This window comes from Suncus etruscus, chromosome 3, assembly GCF_024139225.1.
Source record: "Suncus etruscus isolate mSunEtr1 chromosome 3, mSunEtr1.pri.cur, whole genome shotgun sequence".
Lineage (NCBI taxonomy): Eukaryota > Metazoa > Chordata > Mammalia > Eulipotyphla > Soricidae > Suncus > Suncus etruscus.
This window is the reverse complement of record NC_064850.1, coordinates 32,313,917-32,336,137: the sequence shown is the minus strand read 5'-3', so window position 1 is coordinate 32,336,137 and position 22,221 is coordinate 32,313,917. Positions and strand designations below refer to the sequence as shown.

General features: G+C 37.9%; 1 protein-coding gene across 1 annotated transcript in view; it reads left to right on the top strand.

Moving 5' to 3' along the window:
* Window positions 1-12,419: 12,419 nt before the first annotated feature.
* GALC (galactosylceramidase) overlaps window positions 12,420-22,221 on the top strand; it is a 46,164-nt gene continuing 36,362 nt past the window's right edge. The window contains exons 1-4 of the mRNA XM_049770567.1: window positions 12,420-12,583; window positions 18,129-18,197; window positions 18,622-18,685; window positions 19,559-19,672. Of these exons, the coding sequence (XP_049626524.1) occupies window positions 12,458-12,583; window positions 18,129-18,197; window positions 18,622-18,685; window positions 19,559-19,672 (373 nt within the window). The 5' untranslated portion in view covers window positions 12,420-12,457. The remainder of the gene's footprint in view (window positions 12,584-18,128; window positions 18,198-18,621; window positions 18,686-19,558; window positions 19,673-22,221) is intronic.

Below are 22,221 nucleotides of genomic sequence, written 5' to 3'. Positions count from 1 at the left end.
AAGGTGGTTTAACAGTAAGTGAAACTAGCTACTAGAACTTACTGCATTTGATATGCAAAGTTAGCTATGTCACATTGAATCCTTGCCTACAACAACTTTTATTTACAAATAAAAGAAAAATATTACTTTAAAAGTATATTAATTTGGCCTGGAAATTTTTTTAACAACTTATAAAACTAAAATTTGGTATCTTGAGAGTAATAGTACAGTGGGTAAATTGCTGGCTGTGATCAATCAATCACTCGATTAACCAGGCTTGGGTTCCCAGCATTACATATTCTCTGAGCCTACCAGGAGTGATCAATCGATGAACAGATCTCTAGTAAGACCTAAATACCACTGGGTATGGCCTGAAAACCAAAACAAACAAAAATCAGGCAAAAATTTTTATAACTGAAACTCAACTACAAACATGTTTGTAATCACGGTGCTTATATAAAGATATTTAAAAAATAAAAATAAAAAATTAGGCAAACAAACAAACACCCCTACAATTAGGTCAAACTGAGTTTGTCTTTGTAAAAGAATATTAGAAGTATATTTACTCATTAGAGATGAAAAGGGAATTATAGGTGACTAAAACTTTCAATCTTAAAGTTATTTATTTAAGGAGCCAAGAAATGTGAAAGTTTGTTTTGTGATCATTTCATTTAGGACAATAGAGAATGTCGTAAAGTAAACAGCAAATTTCAAAATTATATATATGTTACATAAATATTCAGAATACTAACTATTTCTATATCTGTCTTCTATAATCTCCGCACCATTTCCAGCAGTATTTGGAATTAAACTTGACCTGAAACAGGCTAGGCATGTTCTTTACCATTTGAACCAAAAACCTTGCTCAATATTTTGTATTTTTCCTGAAGCAATAAAACATTTAAGTACAATTTAGAAAATTAATAATAAAGTCTATAAGCCTTTACACAAAAAAGTAAAGTAATGATTTCAATTCAAAGTGACCATATTTTTGTTTGATTTTGCACGTTTATTTTTGACTTGATTGCTTCTTTATTTTATGACTCTCAAAATCTCTCATTTTATCCAAATAGACAAAACTGCTTTGGGGGGAAGTGTATTTTCATATCCCAATCGAATATTAAAATATCGTGCTCTCCAAATAAAAGTATATAATTAAAAAACAATTCAACTACCTCTTCTGATTATATAGGACAAAAACTGTGGTTGACCCAACATAATATCTTTCCAATTTTACACAATCAGAGATTTAGCACTTTTTGTTTGTTTGTTTGTTTTTGGGTCACACCCGGCAGTGCTCAGGGGTTACTCCTAGCTCTCTGCTCAGAAATCGCTCCTGGCAGGCATGGGGGACTATATGGGATGCTGAGATTCGAACCACCATCCTTCTGCATGCAAGGCAAACAAAAGCCTTACCTCCATGCTATCTCTCCGGTCCCAGATTTAGCACTTTTAAAAATACATTTAATTCTAGTATGTTTAGAATAGGCAACACTGTGGTGCTTTCAACCACAAGGTTGTCTAATGTGGAGTTGGAATTTTCCTAGGACTGGATCTTTGACCTGGAAGAGTTAAAAATGAAACTAGGTTGTGTTTATTTAGATCACTGCCTTAAGGGTATTGGCATAGCTGACTATCAGCTACCGTATTTCATGGCATAATCATTGCACCCACAAAAAAAAAAAAAAAAGAAGTTCAAACATCACACCTCAATTTGTCATCATCACAGATTTTACTATACCAAACGTTTATTATTTATTTTGCAAGAAGGATTTTGTGTGTGTGTGTGTGTGTGTGTGTGTGTGTGTGTGTGTGTTTGGTCACACCTGGCAATGCTCAGGGGTTATTCCTGGTTCCATGCTCAGAAATTGCTCCTGGCAGGCACGGGGGGGGGGACGGGGGGGGGGGAACCATATGGGACGCCGGGATTCGAACCGATGACCTTCTGCATGAAAGGCAAACGCCTTACCTCCATGCTATCTCTCCGGCCCCTATTTTGAAAGAAGTTTGACACAAACATTACCTGAAGCTTTTTATTAAAAAATTTTTTGGCATAATAAAATCTGTGATGATGACGAGATGAGGTGTGATGTTTGATATTCTTTTTTTTTTTTTTTTGGTTTTTGGTTTTGGTTTTTGGGTCACTCCCGTCCACGCCCAGGGGTCACTTCTGGCTCTGCGCTCAGAAATTGCCTTTGGCAGGTTCGGAGGATCATATGGAATGCTGGGAATCGAACCAACATCTGTCCTGGGTTGGCCGCATGCAAGGCAAACACTCTACCGCTGTGTTATCTCTCCAGCCTTCATGTTTTATTTTGTAGGGCCCCAACATGGATACTCAATACTAGCCAGTGGTAGGAAAGTTGGACCTCTCATGAGATAAAAGGAAGAAGCAGTGATTCTACCCAGTACCAACTTCTCCATGGGGCCAACATACAAGAGCTTAATTTGCTAATCAAGGGACTTGGTAATGTCCAGGAGTTCATCTGGTGCAATTCCAGTAGTTGAAGTAAGCAGGACAGGTATGTTTTGAAACACTGATTAATTTTCCTATTTAAGTGTTTTTTACTTCAACCTCTTTCCAAACAACACATGAATGTATTGACCTATAAAAGAAAATTTTGGTAGAAAAAGGAGATGGAGGTGGGTGAGAGAAGAAAATCTTAAGTCACTTTTTGGTTTGTCTATTAGATTTAGATAACTCGGGAGACTGGAAGAACTAAGCTATGGTCAATAGACTTGGGAAAAATACCTACGTAAAACAAAGTTGTCTCCTTATCCCTACTCTTCATTCAAAAACAAAACATTTTCTAGGTTGGTGCAGTTGGGTTTAGAGCTGAGCTAAGTAGTGATGAGAGCTTAGATGTGGGGACTAGAGAGAAGGATTCTGCATCCTGACTGCATGCTCCAGGCCTCCACAAGCACAGTGCCGATGGGGAAGAAATACTTAAATAAATTAGGTATGTGTTGGAGAGCAGAGTGGTCCTGTGTCTCACAGCCAGAGTGAAATCCAAATAGTCGGAAAGACTGAGCACCATAGTCAGTGTATAATGATTTCTAGAAGGTCATGAAGGGTACTAAGAAGTAAAGAATGGCCTCAAATCTTCCAGTAACCTAGCTTTTGAAGAAAAGGCTCCTTCCATCAGTTGATAAAAGAAAGGCAACATATGTGGGTCCTGTCTGGGCTAAGCACTGAAAATCAGAAGAGAATGGGGTACCTGGTAAGACACCAATATTAAAGTACAGCCTGGAGAATCAGGGTTGAGTTGAAACTGCTAATCTTGCAAAGGTGCTCATTCTCTGAATCATATTACAGAATGAAATGTATCACCATCTCCTCAACCCCACCCCACTTAATATGTGGAAGCCCTAATCTTCAGAACCTAAAAAATAAATGTTTAAAGATAGAGCCTTTAAAGAGGAGAGTAAGTCAAAATGAATCTATTAGCTAGATGCTAATCCAACCTGCCTGGTGTCCTTAAAAAAAGACAGTACTGGAGCTAAAGGGATAATACAATGGACAGGGTGCATACCTTGCACATTACTGACCCAGATTTTCTTGCTGGCACTCTATATGGTTCCTTGAGTTCTGACAGAAGTAATCTGTGAGTGTAGAGCAGAAAGTTAGCCCTGAAAAGAAAAAATAAAGAAGAACAAAAGAAAAGAAAGAAAAAAGAAAGAAGAAATATAGAAAGAAGGAAGGAAGGAAGGAAGGAAGGAAGAAGAAAGAAAGATAAATAAAAGATAGTACAGGGGTGGGTCCAGAGAGATAGCATGGAGGTAGGGCATTTGCCTTGCATGCAGAAAGACGGTGGTTCGAATCCCAGCATCCCACATGATCCCCTGAGCCTGCCAGGAGTGGTGTCTGAGCATAGAGCCAGGAGTAACCCCTGAGTGCGGCCGGGTGTGACCCCCCCCAAAAAAAAAGATAGTACAGGGGTATGGCACTTTTGTTCCACATAGCCAACCCAGTTTTAATTAATAGCACCCCATATGGTCTCCTGAGCTCTATTAGGAGTGATGCCTGAGCGCAGAACTAATAGTAAGCCCTGAGCCCAGGCATGGGAAAGAAGGAGGAAGAGATGAAGGAGGAGGAGGAAGAGGAGGAGGAGGAGACAGAAGGGGGTTAGAGGAAGGGGTAGGAAGAGGAGGGTAGGAAGAGGAGAAGCAGGAGGAGGAGGAGGAGGAAGAAGAGGAGGAGGAGGAAGAAAATTAATAATTAAAATTTGAATTGTTAGAGAAAGATAAATATTATATTTCTTTCACTTCTGATTATGTCCTGGAATTGGAAGCCTCAGCATTAAGATCATAGATTTAATCCAAGGTATGTAATTTAACTAACAGTTAAGTCTTCAACTAGGAGTCCTGACTAAAATTATTTTCTCAATACTTTCTAACAGGACTTAACATATATAGATTACAACATATCTTCTTTGTTATTCTTTGGAAGGAGTGTCTCCCAAGTTGTGCTGTCTTGTCCCATTTGGCCTATAGTCTGAGACAGGTCATGGAGCACTGCAGTACCTGAGATCATCTGGGCTGCCCACTGAGCAGTAGTTGTGGGACATCCAGGGTAGCCTCTGATAGCATGTAAAGTCTTTGGGCTGTGTCTGGTGATTCTTGAGGGACCATGTGGTGCTGGTGATCATAGTGGGTTTGAGCACTGTTGTAAAGCATACAACTTAGTCCTGTACTATCTTCCAGTCTTGGATCATGAACATTGTCATTTTAGAATTATTTTTTTTTCCAGTTAGTCTGGTAGGGTTAAATACTAAGTCAAAACTGGAAGTGACAGCTATAATTGGAAAATAACTCCTCAGGATTTATTCATATCAATGGGTTCCCAAGTGTGCTTCTTGAATTAGTGCAATTGTTTATTATTAATAAAAGCAGGTCAGAGAATGACAAACACTGTGGGACTTCGCTCATTAGGAAAACAAAGAGAGAAAAAACAGGTAAATAAAATAAAACAAAATAAACCTTAGGTCCATAAGGCCAATTAGTGATTGCCAGAGGGGAAGAGAGGAGTGGGAAAAGCAGGCACGATTCCAGAAGAGTAGGAAGAAGAGGGATAATGGGATGATGCACAGAACTTAACAAAATATAGGTGTGGGAATTTCTCTGTCATAATAACCCTAACATTGAGATCATCTCCATTGTAAAACAAGTGTAAGTAGACAGCTAGGAGTGCAAATGTATATATATATGTATATATACATATATGTATGTATTTACATATATATGTACATATATACACATATACACATATATGTATAGATGCACCCTGATAGAATAGAATAGAGGATTACAATGACTTTAACATTTAGTTCAGTTTAGAAACTGTGTAATCAATGGCTCATTTGCATTCCATGTTAGCAGGTACATCAAAGACAGTAGGAACAGGTTGGGAAGCAGAAGTTGCAGTCAATAAGTGGCCAGTGTATCTCCTTGTTTAGGGCTGTATCGGTGAGCTCATACTTAAATAATTTGCAGCATCTATCTGCCTCACCCTGCTGGACAGTTACCATTCTAATTTCTAAATTTGTGGCAAATTGACTCAAAGATATATGCATGCTGATCTATAAAGCATATCCAAAATTTACACACTGTTACAAGGTAAGGTGATTTCAATTTAAATAATCCAGTCAGTTAAACATAGATTACTTCTACCACATGTTTTCATCCACTGGAAACTGCTCTTCAATGCAAGTCCCATATGTTCTGCCTAATATGGAAATAACAATAAAAAAGGGACTCCAGGGGGAAGGGAGGGACTTTATGAGATAACATTTGTAAGGAAAATAATATATTATTAATATCAAAGTGATGAACATGTTGGGATAAGTCCATTAAAAAAGTACAGGGTCCTGAGGAATAAACAATAGAGAACAAGAACACTTATGGAAATTAAACCTATTAAGACAACAATTATTGATGAAATTTCTTGCCAGAAATTGTTTTTGCAGAACAAAAGAGTAAAGAGATTACAAAATAGATTACAAAGAATGAAAATGTTAGGCTCAGTGCAGGAAGCTCTCCAGCTATCAAAGGACAAATACAGAATAGAAAGCAGGGAAAACTGTTCAAGAAACATAAAATGACTTCCCCAAAAGGAAGGACACTAATTTTTTTAAATAAAGGAATTGAATAAATATATTTAGAAATGTGGGAGAAAAAAATCTCAAGTAATGAATAGAAGCCAGAGGTCTGGAAGCAGGGAGAATCTGTTCCGTGGTTGATTACTTAGTTTGTTTTAGTTTTATCACATTTGTTTTCCATAGATTTTAACATCAATTATTTTGGAAAGAAAATCACAATTATGAAAACTTTTCAAAACAAATAAATAAGCAAAATAATTGCAGGCAAGTAACTTAGAAAAGTTCATATAATGGCAGGTTCTATAAGATAGTTCAGAAAAAATAACCTCTACACACACACCCCTTTTTCTTTTGTTTTATTTTTTTATCTTATCTTTTAAATAGGGACTCCCACCTTTTTCACACGGATTACTTTGTTTTACCACAGATTTTTGCCTTTTTTTTTTAAATAAAACTAAGAAGAAAGGAAACAAAAGGCTGGGGCCAAGGGCCAAGTGCAAGGGTCTCAGATTCATTGGTGGGGAAAAATATGGACAGAATTAAATATCCAAGCCAAAGTTGATAATAGTAGAATCAAGAGACCTAAACTTTAACAATCTAAATTTAAATAGGCCTGTTGTTATATTGGCAGACAAGGGGTCAAAGGGTGGTGGTATAGGATACACTCTGGGTTCATTGGTGAAGGGAGGTCAACACTGGTGGTATAAATGACCCTTACTCATTATATATCCAAAATTTAACTGTGAAGGACTTTCTAGATCACAATAATATCAATACAATAAAATAAAATTTAAAAAAGATAGTTCAAAAAGAAAAAAATAGTTCATATTTTTTAAGCCCTGAGGAGCTCTTTAAGAAATATTTTCTTGGGCCAGAGAAATAGCACAGAAGTAAGGCACTTGCCTTGCACGCAGCCGGACTGAGGACGGACGATGGTTCGAATCCTGGCATCCCATGTGGTTCCCCCTCACCCCCCACCCTGTTGACGCCCACCCCAAAGACGAAATATTTTCTTCTTCTAAAATTACTACTTCTGGCTTATTCCCTTACGTAATTAATTATTCATTGACTTTAAATGAAAATTTAAATTTTGTTATATGGAATGTGTCATATTTATATACCCAGATTATATTTTTACCCATTTATAGAATGTGCGAGGCTTCATTTTATTCAGAGTTTAAATTATTTTTAATGCTATAGCAAATATTTTCTTTTGTAGTCAGAAAATTAAAGACACCTATGAGAGTCATTTCCTAAAGAGTTTTGCCTATATCTTCAATTTTTTTTATAAATTATGACTCAGCATAGGTTTTAATCTACTTTGAATTAACTTTGGCAAATGGTATGAGATATTTGTTTTATTTTGTTACAGGTGGCTATCCATTTTTCTCAGTACTGTTTGACATGTCATATGCAAGCAGTGAAAATTGATTGTCCAATTTGGATACTTTTTGTTTTGTTTTGGGGACACATCTGATGGCTCTGCACTCAGGAACCACTCCTGGAAGGCTCCAAGGACCTTATGGGATTCCTTGGATCAAATCTATGTTGGCTGAGTGCAAGGCAGGAGCCCAACCAGCTGTGCTATTTTGCTCCAGCCCCATCAATTTAGTTATTGATTTCTTTTTCTTGTTTGCTGATTTTGGCAAGAACTTTCAAAACTATATGGAGTAGGAGTGATGATTGTGCACATCCTGGCCTGATCGCATGCGAAAAATTTCTGGTTTTCACCATTGATTATATCAGTGTGGATTTGAGATAAATGGCTGCTAATATCTTATTGTGTTCTTTCTAGCCCTCCTTTTTAAGTTTTATTTTTTTTGTCATGAAGGGATGTGGAAACTAGGCTGGAGTAGTGATGCAAGAGGTAGGGTGTTTGCCTTGCATGTGCTAAACTAGGACAGACCGAGGTTCGATCCCCCCCACGTCCCATATGGTCCCCCAAGCCAAGAATGATGTCTGAGCACATAGCAAGGAGTAACTCCTGAGTATCACCAGGTGTGGCCCAGAAACCAAAAAAATATAATATTTTTCTGCATCAACTGTTAAAATCACATGATATTTATCTTTATATTTTTGATAGATATATTGCATCAATTGGCATGCATATATTGAATCATCCTTGAATACTTAGATGTGCCTTAAACTCTCTGATCACAGAGGCAGAGACAACAAAATAAAAATAAACAATGGGCCCATATCTAATTAAAAAAGATTTTGTTTCACTTTGTTTTATTTTGGGATCACACTTTGGAATGCTCAGGGGTTACTTCTAGCTCTGCATTCAGGAAGTACTCCTGGCTGCATTTGGGGGGGACCATACAGGATGCTGGGGATTGCATGTTGGTTGCTGTATTAACTGTATTAACTGCTGTATTAACATTGAAATCCTTAGTTAAAAAATTCTTGCATGGCAAAAGAAACTCAAGCTCAGAGGATTAGCTGCTGAATTGGAGAAACTATTTGTACACATATTATAATATATATTATTTGTACACATATATAATATATATTATAAGATATTATAATATATAGGACGAATATAAAAATGTATTAAGCACTCATAAAACTCAACCAAAAAACAATAATCTCATCAAAAGATAGGGCATAATGGCTACTTCACCAAAGACATACAGATGGCTACTTGACATACAAATTAGTGCTCATTGTCATGTATTAGTAGTAAATGTAAATCAAATTAACCAAATAACAATGGGATATCTCACAAGAGTGAAACTGGAAAAAGAGTGGAATTAACAAGTATTGACAAGGATGTGACGAAAATAATCCCTTATTGACTGTAGATGGGAATATTATCTGCTTCAATTTCTATGGAAAAATATGCAGATTTCTTTGAAAAGTAAGATGAGAACTCTCATCTACTACTACTTCTTGGCATCTACCCTAAACACAAAAACACTAATTGAAAAGGACATATTAGCATATTAATATGTTAATTAATAGTAATGTTAATATTGATGTGCTAATTATGAATGTTGTTAATATTAATGTTGATTGCATTTTTTCTTTTTGGGGGTCAGACTTGTTCCTGTGTCAAGGATCACTCCTGGCAGGGCTTAAGGGGGACATATGGGAATAAACTGTGGGTCAGCTACTTGCAAGACAAGTACCCTACTTGCTGTATTATTTCTCTAGCCCCAATTAAAAACTTAGCACAATAGTCAGGGCATGAAAACCCAAATACTCAACTATAAACAAATGAATCTGGGAGTTATGAAATACTATATAGCTGCAACAAAAGATGAAATTAAGTAATTTGCTGCACTGGGGTTGGGACAAAAGGGTATTATGCTGAGTAAAGTCCGTCAGAAGGACAGGGCTAGATACTGAATGATCTCTCTCATATGTGGAGTATAAAGATACATAGCAACAGAGCAAGGAAATAAACAAAGGCACAAAAACTGAGAGTTGCTTCACAGAACTGAATTTACCTGAACCGAGTTTACCTGAGCAAGGGCGGAGTGTGGGTGAGGGCAGAAGCACAGTGGATGGGAGGAAATTTTGAAACCTTAGTAATGAGAAGCAGGTATTATTCTAGTGTGGGTGTGATGTTTGAACAATGTATGCATGAAAAGATCATCAAGGTTATTAAAATCAAAAGACATTTTTAAAATTTATTTTTTATTAATTTGCCATGAAATGCAAAGTTGTTCATGTTGGGTTTCAGAAATACAAGGTTTCAACACCAGTCCCTTCACCAGTGTCTACTTCTCTCCACCAATGGGCCTCCCATAGTTTTCCTTCTACTCATTCATCTACCTATATGAGAGGTACATTTAAAAAATAATTTTTGACACTGTAAATTACAATACTGTTTATTACTCAACACAAAAAAGAGAAAAAATAAAATTTGTAATGATAAAAATGATTTATATTTTAAATAATACTAATATATGGCAAGGGACATAGATATTATTTGGTCTTTTTCTAAATTGTTATCAAGTTGTTCTGACATCATGTTATTAAAAATGTCTATCCAAATTATAATGACTTGAGGCAACTTGTTTTAATAGGTTAAAAAGATTCAATCCAACTAGTATATATTGAACACCTATATAAATTGGGCACTGAGCTTAGAAAGTACAATGAATGTAAAGTCTTGGCCTCTAGCTTTAAACTTTTGAAATACTAATCTAGATTTCTACAAGTAAAGCCATTTCCTGAAGTGAAACAATAATCAGTTATTATCAACAATAATTTACTAAAAAGTAAGATCTTTCTTTTCCAAGAGACTTTGATTTTGCTTTCATTTCTTAAGGAGATTTATAGGGGCTGAAGTCTAGAGTGATAAGTAGGAACAGTCAAGGAATAAAAATCTGTAACTTTTTTTTTAAAATCATCTGTATTTAGAGAACTGAGAAACAGGTTTTTCTTGTTTCAGACACCTCGCCTACTCTTCCTCCAAACCACAGATGATCACTGATAACTGTCATTTATCTTTATGTCACCTATTGAGTGATTTGGGTGCTAAGTCCAGCATTCCAAAGATTTCTCTCAACTTGTATTTCAAGATTTTTGTATTAGAAAATTTATTGTCTAATGGTCTCCAAAGTATAGGTTTGGGAATTGAAGCATAGGGCTATTTTCTCTGGTAAGGAATTATTATATATGAACTAATAGGAAATAGTGGTATTTCCTGGGTGTGAGCCACTTTTTCTGTTAACTACTATTTCCTTTTCAGCTTTCACACATTACCCAAATATCTGCTACACGCAGACATTTATATATTTAAGGTGCAACATGGTGCTACAGGCAGACCCGAGTTTCCACTTACTAATTTCATGTGTGTCAAATTTTCCTCTAAAAAATTCAGAGTTGCTGCTAAGCTTAGCCAGAGATGCTCCAGCCAAGGCTTAAAATATGGTCTGGGAATGGGCATATTAGAGCGTGTTCTAATTTAATTTAATTCTGATTTATCCCAAGGCAAATCAATGGAACTTATATAAATACTTTTATCAGAGAATAATGGTGACAAGAAAGGGAGAGTTGATATGTGTTGTACATTTGAAAAGAACAGATGGAAGGGCACAAACAGACTATCTTGCAGGACATTACAAAATTTATCAATCAAGTCCAAACACTTTCAGAAGTAAATGGGGATTACTAATTTATTGAAATAAAAAATATTTTTGTAGTTTAGGTAACATAGTTACATGAATTTCAACACTTGTGTTTTAGATGTATAAAGTCACTACACCTTCGACTGGGGCATTATTAATAATTAGTTACGTCCAGGTCAACAGACAGCAGCAGATACTGTCTTTGGGGAAAAAAAGACTAGACCTGTGGTAATTTAAGAAGGAGGGGGGAAAAAAAGACCAAGTTTACCTATTACTGTTCCTTCAGAAACTCGAACGGGTGGGGCTGCAGATATTTTCCCCCTCCACTTAGAATAGAGACCTGAATTTAGATTTCTGGTGATCAGGGCAAAAGAATCTGATTCAAATAAACCCCAATAGATAAAGGCTGGCTACATCTTTTCACAGGAGTCTTTGGGTCATCTCCCTGCCATTATGATGTCTCTGGCTTTGTGTGTGGATGGCTGGGCTCTGCCAAGGGGAGATTTGGGGGACCAGAAACACTTCCTCTGCAACCTCTCAAGGATTTTTTCCATTCGCCCCCAAAACCCAAGAAATCAGAATTCTCAGAGGAGTGCTGGAAGTATCAAATCCCAGAAGATTCACAGATGCACCTAATCAGAATTTTCTGCCTCTGAACCCTTTCCAGTGGACGCGGTAGCAGGCCGTTGATGAAGCCCCAAATGCTCAATCTCCCGAGTAAGTTAGCAGAATGGCGAAACCTGTCACCGAAACCTGAAGCCCTGCGACCTTAAAGTGTCATTCCTATGTCCCTCCACGTCTCTGCTCTCTGGGACTCAGCACTTGGGAAAGGAAATCCAGGCTCCTGAGAGGCATCAGAAGAACTGGGAGGTTTGATGCAGAGCGGCTGCAAGCTCGGTCCTCTTTCCGGCTAGGCCCAAAGCCTGCCACTGGTAGATGCACCTGGAGTCCTCGGCCATTCGCATCCGCACGCATCCATTGGAAAGCTGGGTCCCCCCCATCTTGGCTCCGGGGTTCCAGCGGGTGAAGCGGCCAAGCAACGACTCCCGCAGGCCCGAGGGCCTCCTGATTCGGGGGTGCTCGAATAGGCTCGTTCAGACCGGCCTGCACCCTCCCGCGGCTGTGCAGGCATCCTGGTGCCCGCACTCAACATGGCGGCGGCGGCGGCTTCAGCGGCCTCCTGCCCTTCTCGGTCAAGGTGGCAGCGGGACCCGCCTCCTTCTGGGCCGGCTGCGTCACGTGATCCGGACCACAGCTGATCGCCAGATCCCCGCGGTCCAGCCGCACCGAGCTCCGGGCATGATCACCGCCGCGCTGCCCTTGCTGCTGTGCGCGCTGCTGGCACCTAGCAATGCCTACGTGCTGGATGACTCCGAAGGGCTGGGCCGGGAGTTCGACGGCATCGGTGCCGTCAGCGGCGGTGGGGTGAGCTGCGGACCCCGAGGGGGAAGATGCACTCGGTGCCCCCACACCCCCAAACTCTCACCTTGCAGCCCACCAGCTCCTGCGACATTCCAGGCGTGCCTTAGAGGGGGTCGGGGTGGCCACTTGCTTTGGAAAAATTGCCAAGAGACTGTTTGAGGGTCCTCTCACCCACAGGATCCGCAGAGCTGCAGAGTGATGGGCAGGTGGAGGGTATGACAGACACTGGGGCTGATAACCTCACCCTGGGCACCCCGACTCTGTGGCCCATGGATGTGTCCATGTCAGGGACGCCTCAGGATCAGGGGATCAGAGAACTTGGGGTTAGGCTTGTCCCCTTGGGATGCTTCGTGCCTGTGTCTCTTTTGGGCTAGGGAGTGATGGGTCTGAAGTACCACTCTCTTGCTTGGACACTGTTGGGTTCTGACAGATGCAGTGACCTTGGAGGTGTTTTTGTTTGTTTGTTTTTTGTTAGGAAGCACGAGTTGCCTCCATCCCGAAAATTTCTAGTTCATTAGGAAGTCTAAGGCTGCAATTTAGAACTCTTTCCATTTTCCTTTCTGAGTTTTCCAAAAGGCCAGTGAAGTGCACTCTGTTGGAGTAGAATGAACAGGTGTTTAGTGATATGGGCTATTATAATTCAATGAAGTAATCAAATATAGATGCCTGTTAAGCTGAAGGCTTCTGTTTTTTATTTTCTTTACCCCCCACCCCCTTGTCCCTCCACCTTCTTGCCTGGAATTTCCCCTATCTTTTAGCAAGATATATATGTAAACAGAATGTACTTTGGACAGGATGTGCCAACTGCAGGACCCTCCACGTGATGGTTGGCTCCCATGATCAGACCTCAGTGTGCCGACCATCCTTAACATTTCACGTGGACTGTTAGTCCAAAAGAAGGTTTGCTCCGTGAACGAAAGCCCCGACTTCTCTTTTTAGTTTTCAGGGATGGGTGGATGCTGCTGATTGCATCCAAGACTCCAGTTCCAATTAATGGGTTTGCCTCAGGATTGCATCCAAGATACCAATTCCATTTAATGGGCTTGCCTCCTCAAGCCTCCTGATGGTTATGACAATTGAGCTTGAATTCTTTACATGGTCATGCGGTCAGATTTATGAGAAAGTAATCATGGACTGTCTTTCAGCTTTGTGCACAATTGTGTGGAAACAGTAATTTCTGTACTCCCCCTCTTGCTGACTGTCTGGGAACTTCTACAATAGCATGATTGTTTGTGGACCTTAACCACTTCTGCCAGTTCTTGCCTCGTGACGGTCTTTGTTTTATTTTCCAACTCCTAACTGTCTCTAGTCATCCTTTTGTCCTTGGGGTGTATGGTAACAGGCCTTCAGGCAAGAGGGATTCTTTATTTTTTGTATCAGATCACAGAGCTAATTCTATTTGAAAATATCTATAGATTCACTATTAGAGACACAAGAGACAGAGTTTGAAGTACAGAAAGAGGCAAATCAGGTTTCCTAAATGGTCCACTGAAACTAAGGACACTGAAGCAAAGGAATCTTCAAAGAACCTGCTACTGCCTATTTGACTGTTCTTTATCTAGTCTTGTGACTGCCAGCATTAAAAAAAAACTCAGGTGATACAGTCATCATTGAGGTAGGTATCTAAGTACCTACCTTGGTAGTTGGTCAGTGCTTTCATTTCAGAACACAAAAATATACTGTGAGGGCTTACATTACAGTGGGTGTTATAGCTTGATTACAAATCCCATCTGCTAAAGGACAAAGGTCTTTTTCCAAAAATTAAATGAACTTTCTCCTCTTTGCCCTACCCTTGTCCCCTCCTACACTTTTATTACATTTTTTTGCAACTTTACTAATAGGCTACTGTATTTTTTTCTTTGCCATTATTCTCCTTTTGATTTTTTTGTGCTTTAAAACTTGTATTTTGTAAAGTGAGATAACCCATCTAGCTGTGTATTTACTTCTAATATTAAATCTAGTGTTTAATATGCTGGAAAAGGAGTCATTGATTACTTTATAATATAGCTTTGTGAGATTATTAAAGTGAGAGTAGTTCCATAACTAAGAATGGGAGGCTCTTAATCTTTTAGGCTGTCTAACAATAGCTGTTGTCTGTATATTTTCATAACTAAGACTGGGAGGCTCTTAAATAATTTTTAGGCTGTCTAGAAATAACCATTATCTCTTTAAGAAACACAATGACTATTGAGTAAATGACAATGGTTGCAACACTATATATGCATACTTATTTTAAACTTCCTGTGAAGTCCCTGATACCAAGCACTGTTTGTGGCACTAAATGTTTGGAATGTAGCCATTTAGTCTTTCTATCTTACAGACAAGGTAATATAAAGCAGTTGTTAAGAATGTGAAACTGGCTAGTACAGGGGTAAGGTGCTTGCCTTGTATGCAGCTGACCCCAGTCCAATCTCAAGTACTACTATGAGTGACCACTGAGCACACAGTCAGGAGTAATCTCTGAACTCTGCTGGGTGTGGCCCAACACATTTCACACCTTATGACCCTATTTTCTAAAAAATAAAAGTGGAATCAAGAACATATTTTTAGTGGTTTATTTTGGTTTCTGCACTCAGCTTACTGCTATGAACATTAACTACCTACCTGTATTTCATTTTCTAGAAAAACAGTATTGCCTCCTTTATAGGAGCATTGTAAGAATGAGTATAAAGTAAGTTAGCATGGTATCTGGTGCATGACTAATTTTGGTTATCTATCCTCATTTACAGATTAGAGTAGAGGAATTTAGCCTGAGGTCTTGAATGAAAAAACCGTTCAACAAATTAAACATTGTTTTAATTTGGCTATGTACCATAAACTATTTATTGAATGTTTACTTGTGGCCATCTTTTTTTTTATTACCAAAGCTTCTTCCTGGTTTGAGTATAAACAGCTCCTGGCCTTATTTAGGGATTATGTTTAGTCATTCATTATGATTTTTATGTCCATTTCTACATGTCACTCTTCTGATGCTGTGATTGAGATATGATTGTTTTTAATTTAAAGATAGGAGATCACAGAAGGTCAAGTTATTCTGAAATTATAACATTGCACAGAAATGTTAACTTGATGCTAAATAGGAATCATTGTTTGCCATGGGTGAAAGATAAGTTAGTTGCCTAACCATTGTTTATTCATCTAAAGGTGCCTGCTTTAGCTTTGGAGTACTATTGGAATACTATTTAGTATTGGAGTAATATTGGGATGAATGCTCTGCGGTTTCGGCTCTTTGAGAGCAGTTTTGTGCTTTGTAGTAGGTAGCTTCAAAGTAGGTGCCTTTATTTTAAAAAAAAGTTATATATATATATATATACACAAAGTTATATATATACATATATACATATATATATATGTTGCCATTTACTGAGAATGTGCATGTGCCAGCAACCTGCTAAGTTCTTTATATACATCCATCTCAGTATTCGATGTCAGCAGTAAGAACCATAACCTATTTGATAGTGATTTTTCCCTTTACCATGTAACTTATGAATGGTGGAATCAGAACTCAAGGTTCATCTGACTCCAAGGCCTCTCCATTATGTTGCTAGTACTAGTATGGGAAAAGATAAATTCAGAGGCATGAAATAAACTTTTATAGAGTACAAGAAATTAATGTTTATGAATTTGAATAAGACCATCCCTGTCTTCAGGAAGCACAGCAGTGAAACAGAAAAGTAAAGTAGTGATTTGGGCACAGGGTTGTGAGTTGACAACAGAGATGGTGATACTCAGCTGGTGTGTCTGGTTTGCAGCAGATGCACAGATGTCAAGCCAGTGGGGGCAGGGAGGGAGAGAGAAAGGATATCTTGTCCTGCAGTGATGGAACTTGAAAGTTGAAAGATGTTTGGAAATATCTGAATGAAAGTGTTTTATTCGTTCTAGACAGGAGAAAGATTTAATAAAAGGGGATTGAGATATCTAGAGAAAGTGTAGCATTGAGGAAGGGATGGAGTCAGAGTTAAGATTAGGATGAAAGCTCTTGGTGGTAGCTAAGACTTGGCATGGCTATTTCTTTTTTCTTATTGTTAAAAGCTTGGTTAACATTTTTTTGAATCTCCCAAGCAGTCTTAGGGGGCTTGTTGACCCTTCTCAGTGAATCTCAGTTCTGCTGTTTACTTTGATGATTTGGTGCTCAGACTTATTGACTTGGGACTGTTTGGAACCTATATTATTTGGACTTTCCAGACCCACACACAGCATTTTGGGTCCGGTTGATATGCTACTGGGATTCAAGCTTGGGGCATTGAGCATGCAAGATCTGTGCATAAGCCCCTTCAGCTCTCTCCTTATTTCTCTGTTTTGGCATAGTTAAATGGAGAAATTTCATGGAGAGTATTTTGAGGATGTTATTTTGGCAGATTATTTAGTTTGAAGGATAGATTTGGGAGATCCTGAGACCATTGAAGCAAAGAGGCCCTAGATAAATGCTGTGGGGTGAATAGACTTAAGAGATTATAAGGTAGTTTTTGTGCTTGTACATAGATGCGAAGTTTAGGGAAAATAGAGACTAAGATTATGCTCTTTCGTATTAGAACCTGGTTAGTTTCTTGTGTCCATGACTGGGGAGAGGCTGGTTATGGATCCCACCAGAGTAGTAGAGATAGCAGATATGTAGCTCAGAAGTTAAATTGGTAGCATGGGAAGACATTTGACAAGCTTATCAGTGTCCTATGCACTACTTCATGCTAAAACTTGTCTCTCTAATTCCCCTCACTTTTTGGTTACTTATTGGTTTTGTGGTTTCTTGGTTCAAAGCCCTCGTCGGTCATGATTCAGGTATGGTCAACCATTAGTTCCTGCACTTTACATCTGTTTTCTTCAACATTTTTTTTTTTTTTGGTTTTTGGGCCACACCCAGTAACGCTCAGGGGTTACTCCTGGCTATGTGCTCAGAAGTTGCTCCTGGCTTGGGGGACCATATGGGACACGGGGGATGGAACCGCGGTCCGTCCAAGGCTAGCGCAGGCAAGGCAGGCACCTTACCTTCAGCGCCACTGCCCGGCCCCTTTCTTCAACATTTTGATGTCATTCCCTCACTATAAGTTGACCTGGTGATTATTGTGTTGTCATTCTTGATAGTGATTGAGAATAATTCCTGAATCAGTCATAAGAACAAAGGAAAAATCGTGATTTTCTTCAGCTTTGCTGTTTGTAATAGTTTCCTGCAAGGATCAAGGGGGACAAGTTACCTGAGAATTGTTCTTGTATCCTAACCCTTAGGTTTTAGTTGACAAGTGATCTTAAGTTTTAGTACTAAGCACCAATCTCTGAGTTAATGTCTCAGGATAAACTCGTGATCTTGAAGTTCCTCCCAACCAACCTTTATATTTGTAGAAGAGAAACTTGCTTGTTTTTCAGAACCTGCTGGTTAACTACTGAACCAATATAAATAGGAACGGAAACAGCCTGGGGAATGACTTTGCCAGCTTTGCCCAAGAGCTGGCTAGATATGAACATGAAACAGTGTACTTAATCATTGTGAAAAGGTCTGATTGGGCTTTATTAAAATTTTCAAAACATTTTAAAAAACTTTTTTTTGTGTTTAAAGGCAACCTCTCGACTTCTAGTGAATTATCCAGAGCCCTATCGTTCTCAAATATTGGATTATCTTTTTAAGGTAATGGAACATACTTATTTAATGACATTTTAATATTTTTTTGTTTGTTTGTTTTTGGGCCACACCCAGTGACGCTCAGGGGTTACTCCTGGCTATGCGCTCAGAAGTCACTCCTGGCTTGGGGGACCATATGGGACGCCGGGGGATCGAACCGCGGTCCGTCCAAGGATAGCTCAGGCAAGGCAGGCACCTTACCTCTAGCGCCACCGCCCGGCCCCATATTTTTAAAAATTGGTAAATAATAACTATTGAATTATTCATCTTTACCATTTAATTTAATTTTTCTTTTTTTAAATGGCTTTTGAGATAAGTTGCCATTTACTTGAAGTTTTGGTTGTCTCATCTGTAAAAGGAAAGGCAATAATGAATAATTTGTATAATTTTGTTCTTTATACAATGTTAATACTTTTGCTTTTTTCCCCAGCCAAACTTTGGTGCCTCTCTTCATATTCTAAAAGTTGAAATAGGTGGTGATGGGCAGACAACAGGTAAGAATATTTGGGAAGTGGGAATGTTTTTCTCAGCAATTTAATCAATAACTAAATATATTGACTGATTTTGAATATAAATGATACAAAAATGTCATTAATTTTTGCTTAGTAGACTTTTTTTAATTCCTTTTAACAAATTATTTAAGATATTATAGAAAAAGATGTATTTCTCCATAGTTTTTATTATATCTATGTGGCATTATCAATGTTTAATGCAAATGTGCAAGGCAAAGCAAATGCCCTACCACTATGCTATCACTCCAGACCCTGAGATCATATTTTGCAATGCTGGAGGCCCAAGTAGGTAGGGCCTATTACCCTAAATGCCTGGGTGTAGTGCCTGGTATAGGAATGGGCATCACTTAGTGCTGTCCTAGAGCCAAAAAGAAATTAAAAAAATTATAGTGGAGATATGTACTCATTTCATTTTTTAACCTTTAAAACTGTTTTTCTGGTATAATGGGACATATTGTAGACACAGGCACTTGATATGTGAATCAGGACTTAGGTGCCCAGGGATCTGCATGCATCATCATGGAAATGGAAGTTAAAGTGATTTGACCTTAAAACTTGAGATGGCAATTTGAGAACCCGAGTTCCTGTAAATTTTCAATTATATAAGAATAAAACTTCTTTTAATATTGCTCTTCACATTAAATCATTTAATATTTTAACATTTATGATGCTTAGTATAATTTAAAAATCAATACTATATTTTATCCCCCTTTAAGTTATCGAAGGTTATGATTGTTCCTCTTACTTTAAAATTGGAACTGGAAGGTGGTTGGTTTCGTGTGTGTAGGGGAACTAGTGACTTTATAAAGCGCTGTTGTTGCGTAGATTCTTTTCTCTTTACTCACTTCTATTTAGATGGTACTGAACCTTCCCACATGCACTACGCATTAGATGAAAATTATTTCCGAGGATATGAATGGTGGTTAATGAAGGAAGCTAAGAAGCGGAATCCTAATATTACACTCATAGGTAAGATGTGAAATCTGTCATACTTCTGCCATCTGTTTCCTTTGAATTCTTAAATTCTTAATTGTTTTGGGATTGATGGAGTTTAATTAATCTCATTAGTGGAGATTAACACTGCAATGTTAGAAATACTCCAGGTATGTTCCCACAGCAAAATATGTGGTTTTTTTCTTATTTGTATATCATGTCCAATCCCTATGCTATGTCTAGAATATACATCCCTTTTGAAAGGCAAAGGCCTGTGGGGTATATTATGCCTCTGATTTAAGGTGATATAAGTATTAAAGAGAAAAATAGATTTAGAACCTATTTCCATTGTGGTTTTGTGTGTGTGTGTGTTGTTAAAGTACTTTCAAAAGTTCTTATCCAAATTCATAGAAAAATAATGCTATTTATATAATTGAAGTTTATACCAATTGTTTTCAAAATATAATGCATACAATAGTAGTCTCTCTATATTTGGCATTTATGAAGTGGGTTTTTGTTTTGCACCTCATTGATATCACTGTTATAAGAACTTTAGATACTTGATGTAGCTACAGCCTTTGCCTTATAAATATTATATTCTAGTGATAAGATCATTACACTTATGTCCCTGGAAAATTATGAAATTGATATAATGTCACCTGAGAAATCACTGAGTGATTATTGTTGGAAGATTTCTTAGGTGGTTATCATTTATTTCACAATCCTGGAGCAGTACACAGATCTTTGAAAGTTTTTCAAACATTCATAGTGATGGCTTGTTTTTGTCATTTGAAATAGATTAGAGATTTTTTGTTTTGCTTTATTAGTGTGCCATACCTGTCAGTGTTCAGAGAGTACTCCCAGCTGTGCACTTGGATCATTCCTGGTGAGCTCAAGGGACCATATATGGTGTTAGGGATCAAATCCAGATTGACTTGTGCAAGGCAAGCTCTTACCTATTATACTGTAGCTCTGTCTCATGGATTACAATTTTTGAAACAGGTTTATATAAACATTGAGACTAATTGAGATTAGCAATCTGCTTTATTTTTTATAATTTTATTTTATTGAAACCATTGTGATTTACGAAGTCCTTCATAATTGAATTTTAGATATACAGTGAATCAGGGACATTCCCACCACCAGTATTACCTCCCTTCAACTATGATCCCAGAGTGCATTCACTTGTTGCCCCTTTCCTGGCCTGCCAGTATAAAAGGCCCATTTTAAGTTTAGATTGTTAAAGTTTAGGTCTGTTTATTCTACTGTTTTTGACTTTGGCTTGGATATTTAGATTTGCCCCCTTTTTTTCCACCAATGCACCTGAGACCACTTGGCCCCTGACCTCATCCTTTCTTTTTTCCTTTCTTCTTAATTTTATAGAAAAATATTCTATCTGCTTTAATTCCATTATTTTAGTCTTCATTTCCTACTATCAAAAAAAGCACAATATTTTCTAAACTAAAAAATTAAGATGTGTTCTTTTTAAATGGACTTTTTTTTTTCTTACAAAGGTATTCAGGAAATACTTGGAGCAGTAAATTGCATCATTGGCTTTAGCACATTCTTGTGCACTGGAGCTGCCAATCAGATATTTAAGTGTAGAAAATCAGGGATACCAATAGAGATACATGCTAAGTTCTCCAAATGTATTTGGTGTTTAATTTTTCAAAACATTTTATCTTTGAAAGTCACATTTCTTTTATAGAACATACGTATTATCTCTGAGCTTAGAGAAGTAAGCCTTTTTTTCATTGAATTTTTCAGTGGTGAGTAATCTTGCTAGTACATATTAACAAGTAAGGAATGAACTTTGTTGACCTGAAAAATTTTTGGTAATAAACTGAGGATTTTTGAATTGCAATTTGTATTTCTCTTTTATCATTAAAAATAGTTAGGAGGGCCAGATAGATAGTTGAGAGCACATAGCTTGCAGGTCGCCAACTTCTCTTCTGTCCCCAACACCACATGGTGTGCATCAGACATCACCAAAAATAGCTTTGGATGTCCCTGAGCACCACCAGGATGACCCAGCCAAACCCTGTTACCACAGGACGTTCACATCACTGGGCCATATCAAAAACCACTGCCTAGTTATTTCAAGGATCACTGTGAGTGGACCTTGGACTTATTGAGCACTACTTAGGATTAACACCCCCCCCAAGTAATTAGAGTATTGGGAAAATGTAGATTGTTTGTTCTATATTATTTAGCAAGGTAATCCCTTGCTGTGGAGTTACTAATATTTGTATTGATGTAAGGACAAAATAGTTTGTGCTAAATTTAATTGCTTTTAACTAATAGTTGCAGTAGCCTTAACTTATAAGACATACTCTTGAAGGTGGAAGTTGTATTCTACTTCCTTCATGAGAATAGATAGACATCAACCTTTCAGATCTATTTGATTTTATTTAGAGAACAGAAAATTGAATATTGAAATCACAGACCAGGAAGTGGAGATGTTAAATTGTTAACTCTCTTTCTGTTGATAAGTATCTCTGTGAGAAGTATTTGTTTTTCTTGTCTGTTTTTATTTTTCTTGAAAAGGAATTTGGGGGGTGTGGAGTCTAGGGAATTATGACAAC